The sequence below is a fragment of the Juglans microcarpa x Juglans regia genome, chromosome 6D, assembly GCF_004785595.1.
Source record: "Juglans microcarpa x Juglans regia isolate MS1-56 chromosome 6D, Jm3101_v1.0, whole genome shotgun sequence".
NCBI lineage: Eukaryota > Viridiplantae > Streptophyta > Magnoliopsida > Fagales > Juglandaceae > Juglans > Juglans microcarpa x Juglans regia.
Genome location: NC_054604.1, coordinates 31,405,214 through 31,409,982, shown reverse-complemented (window position 1 = coordinate 31,409,982; position 4,769 = coordinate 31,405,214). Strand labels below are relative to the sequence as shown.

The following is a 4,769-nucleotide window of genomic DNA, read 5'->3' as shown; positions in this document are numbered from 1 at the left end:
CACGCGTTGTACCAATAATTTCATCTCGTCGAAATCTTCTAGATCTGGGCCATCCGTCTCCATCCCACCAGCGCATGGCTGCCATGCGACATCACAGGAGAGCGAGAACGCAGATGATCATAGACCATAGATCAATCCACCCGATGCCGTATTTTCTACTATGTTATCATTTTTCCTAATTGATAATCTCAAAGAAGGGATTGCGGATCTCTCCAAAAGTCATCTTAAGACAACAAATAACAGTACACCAGTCACTTTCACCGCTTTCAGCGGAGGTTCCACCACTACCAACGAGACAATGGTTTCATTGTTCGTAAATTTTTGTGAACAACTTATTACCGTCTTTTAAGACGATGTCCTCTTTATAGGACATGGATAAAGAATAATAAATTAGTCGCAAAAACTCAATTTTTTTCTTTTTTATCCACTACTTTGTCCTGTTGTTATTATTCTGGAGTGTTTGTAGGGGAATCCCAACCACTCCCCATGTATCATTTTTTCTAATAAAGTTTACTACTTGCTTGCTTAGGAAAAAAAAATGTTGAAAATTATTAAAGTCCTCCTCCAATAGATCAAAGGAGACCTAATTTATTTATTATTAGTATTACTTTTCTTTTCCAATGAACTGGATTCAAACTTTCTATTACGTATGCAGGAATTAATTAGAAAGAGTTGTTGGAAATTTATGCTATGATACTATATTTTCACCGATGGAAGTTAGTTTTGATTGGTTGTGACTTGTTAGTGGACATTATATGTAAGAGATGAAATGCTTGGTCACAAAGACTTTACAAGATAACTTTATAAATTAACATGATTTGACGTGATATATCAAATTATTAAGTAAATTAATAATGAAGCGGAACTCCGTGCCTTAATTGTGGGAGTGGGTGTTTGTAAGGAGTTGGGTTATACACATGTAGAGTTAGAATGCGCTTCCAATTTGGTGGTTAATTGGCTAAAATGTCAAAGATGTTCGGTTTGGTATTTATGGGATTTTTAGGAAGAGCTGCTAAATAGTTTACAAGGAATACAATTTACTATTGGCCATCAGTTTAGAGAAGGCAATTTTCCAACAGATGCGTTGGCTCGTTTAGGCAAGTAAGGCCTGAATATGAGATTTAATTATTTCGCTTTTCTACCTCGGTACGTAAAAGGTATAATTCGATTAGACAAGTTAGGACTTCCTAACATCTGTATTTAGTTCTTTTGAGTTCTCAGGCCTGTTTAGTTTCATTATGTTTATGTCGTTAGGTAGGATTGGGATGTTTTATAGGCATGTTTAGTTGTTATGGTTTTTTTTGGTTCATTTTTTTGGGTGGTTGAATAATTCTTGTGTCTTGCTTGTAATCACGGTATTTCTCAGTTATATGTGAGAATTTATGAATAAACTTGAGACGGGGCTGCTATGTGGGTGACTATCGGCTCTTCTTAAAAAAAAAAAAAGTAAATTAATTTATTATAAAATAGATTTAATTTATTATAAATTTAACTATATATATATATATATCTGTACGTAAGAACTTCATTACCAAAATGGTAATTCAGTACTCATCACTGTCCAACCAAACCAATTAACCATATGGTAGTACTAATATTAATTATACACCCAACAAAAGAGTACTCCTTCAAGGTAGTTGAAATTAATGGCCTTTGTTGATAAAAATAACATGTAAACAACGAAGAAAAATAGTCTTTTAAGGTATTGGCTGGACTAAAACGTTCTTTTAGTACTTCATGACACACTCAAATTCTTAGATAAAAATTCTACAATTTTTTTTCCTAAACACTTTTTACAATTCGAAAAGAAATAAGCACAACATGCAAATCATATTCTAAAAATTGTTTAGGTCAGCAAATTATCAAAACTCTCAATGCTAAATTTATGCAAGAATTTAGAAAATCTTGATCTCAAATTTATGAAAATTTTACAATACATGCGTTGAAATTTGCACAAAAGTAATACCGAACTTGGTATATATAGCTCCTCCTCCACTGCACCAACCACTTGAGAGAGGAGCTCAATTAAACCAAATGGACCCAAATTCACTATCCCGCTAGCATTTAATTGCACATATAGATATATAATATTGTGTCCCAAATGGGTACCACAAACGACGTACGTACGTGCATGCTATTGACAAATAGGCCGGCTCAAGCCCCAAACTTGGGAACTTTGGCGGTGGAGATTTGAGCAAGGAAATGCTGGGCCACAAGCCGGCGTTGAATCTTTCCGGTTGCAGTTTTTGGAAGGGAATCGGTGATGAAAACCTTCTTGGGGGCCTTGAAAGCTGCCACGTTCTTCTTGCAAAATTCCAGCACCTCCGCTTCCTCTATGTTTGACCCTTCCCTAGGAATTACGGCACAATTTATCTGCACATGATCATGAATTCAAAGAAATATTAGGACTTCAATCCAAAATTAAAAGATTTAAATCATTTTTAGCGTAATGCTGTAATTAAGTCTTTTATACTGTCTTTGAGAAAAAATAAAAATCCACAATTACATAAATCCTTTTTTTTTTAATCCCAAATTTAATTAGGAAAAAGCTTCTATGTTGTCCAAAATGTACCGCTCTAATGTATCGCTACAAATTTTTTAATTTTTTAATTTTTTTTACTTAATGATTAAAGTAGTGATTTTAAATATATTAGTATATTTTTTTTATTTTTTAAAAATACTTAAATATATTAAAAAATATATAAAAAAAATTAAATAGCAAGAAGCGATAGAAACTAGCGGTGCTACTTATTGGCGACCGCTCGTTTAGTTATCATTTCTCTAATTTTTAATAAAAAATTTTGGATAAAAAGATAATAATAATAATAATTTGCCCACCTCTTCACCATATTTATCGTCAGGAACTCCAAAGGCAACAGCCTGAGCAATCTCAGAATGGGACAAAAGCACTGAATCAATTTCGATTGGAGATATCTTTTCTCCTCCACGGTTAATGAGCTCCTTGATCCGACCCACAAGATGTAAATACCCGTCCGAGTCGAAAAACCCGATATCTCCCGTATGGAACCACCCGAATGAAAACGCGGTTTTATTGGCTTCGGGATTGTTCTTGTAACCTTTGGTCACGTTTGGTCCCCTAATACACACCTCGCCGTGTACACCCTCCGGTTGCCGGAGTCCGTTCTCGTTCAAGACCGCCATTTCCTGACCCACTGGCTTGCCCACAGACCCGGGCTTGTGCCCGCCGTCCTCCGGTAACGGGTTGGTTGCCATGAGATGAGCCGCCTCCGTCATTGCGTAGGCTTCCAGCACAGGCGTGCCGAATGCCTCCTCAAGCCGAGACAGTACTGACGGAGCAAGCGACGCGCTGCAGCTACGGATGAAGCGGAGCTTCAAGTAAGCAGGTTCGGGTTTGCTGAAGTGGCGGTCTATAATGATCTGGTGGATGGTCGGGACGGCGGTGTACCACGTCGCCCCGTACGAGAGCATGTCGGACCAGAACGTCGAGGCCGAGAATCTGCCGGCGGATGGGAGTGTCACCGCGGCTCCTGCAGCGAGCGAACTCAATAACCCGGCAATCAACCCGTGGACGTGGAATAACGGGAGAACGAGCACGGTAGAGTCGGACTCACGGAGTTTGTACACCGATTTGATATTGCGAACGGAGGATGCTAGGTTGAGCTGAGTCAGAGGCACTCCTTTGGGTCGGCTCGTGGTGCCGGACGTGTGAAGGAAGAGCACCACGTCGGACGGATCATTGACGACTTCCACGACCGAGCAGTCGGAGATGGACTCCGATTCCGATGTGGAGATAGAGAGTTTCGATTCGGCATCGTGCAGCGTGGCGGTCACGTGAGGGATTTTGAGCTTGGAAGCTGCGGCTTGAGCTGATTGAATTCCTTCTTTCGGTGTAATGAGAAGCTTTGATTCCGAGTCAGAGAGGTAGAACTCGAACTCTTCTGCGGTGTAAGCCGTGTTCAATGGTGCAGCCGTGGCTCGGCATCGGATTACAGCCAAGAACAGAACCACAAACTGCCAAAAAGAAAAGGCCAGTGTTCAATATCTCACAGGAAACGATTTTTACGGAGGAATATCCGTAAGGACCAAAACAAACAAATTCTGATCAGTTTTCCTGATTGGTTGACGAGAAACGCGAGGAAACTAAACGAGAGAACAAAAATATACCTCTACGGTGTTGGGGAAGGTGAGGGCTACGACGTCGCCTGGATTGACCCCGGAGGCAAGTAGAAGAGAGGCGGCGTGATCAACTAGCTGTTGTAATCGGTCGTGCGTGAAATCGAATTTTCCGGATACGGAAAGAGCTCGCCGGGTTGGGAATTCGGACGCAGCTCTTTCCAACAAGCTACTAAGCGTCAGATTTTCCATTTTTTATTGGTAGCAACGAATGCTTGTGTTTTTTTATCCCTGAGAAATAGCGATGAATTAAATAAAGACTGAAACAATGGCTGTGAGAGATGGAATGCGGCCACGCAGGGATGGCCTCTGTATATATAGGATCCTGGAGGTGGGAAGGAGGGCCACGCGGCGATTCCATGAGTTTTCTGGACGGTCAGTTAGAGCGTGCGTGTCGTGTTGTGAGTGCGTGCAGTTTCATAGATCTGCTAGGTGCTTTTTTGTCTGACAGGTGGATTAGCCAGTGATACCAGAAGGCAGTTACGGTGGATCCCACCTGACCCGATATCGAGTCGAGATTGGTATTCGTGCTCTGGGGCAGAGAAGAATCTTAATTTCTTCCTATTTTTAGTGTGCAGGGTAAGAGATCTTCCATATGTAGTCGTTGGATGTAA

At 40.5% G+C, this 4,769-nt stretch overlaps 1 protein-coding gene across 1 annotated transcript; it reads right to left on the bottom strand.

The window, feature by feature from the left end:
- Positions 1-1,894: 1,894 nt before the first annotated feature.
- On the bottom strand, positions 1,895-4,452 carry LOC121235989 (oxalate--CoA ligase-like). The gene is made up of 3 exons (XM_041132460.1): positions 4,147-4,452; positions 2,839-3,993; positions 1,895-2,373 (listed from the first exon to the last, which is right to left on the bottom strand). The coding sequence occupies exons 1-3, from the start codon at positions 4,345-4,347 to the stop codon at positions 2,155-2,157; spliced, it is 1,575 nt and encodes a 524-aa protein (XP_040988394.1). The 5' UTR covers positions 4,348-4,452; the 3' UTR covers positions 1,895-2,154.
- Positions 4,453-4,769: the final 317 nt, after the last annotated feature.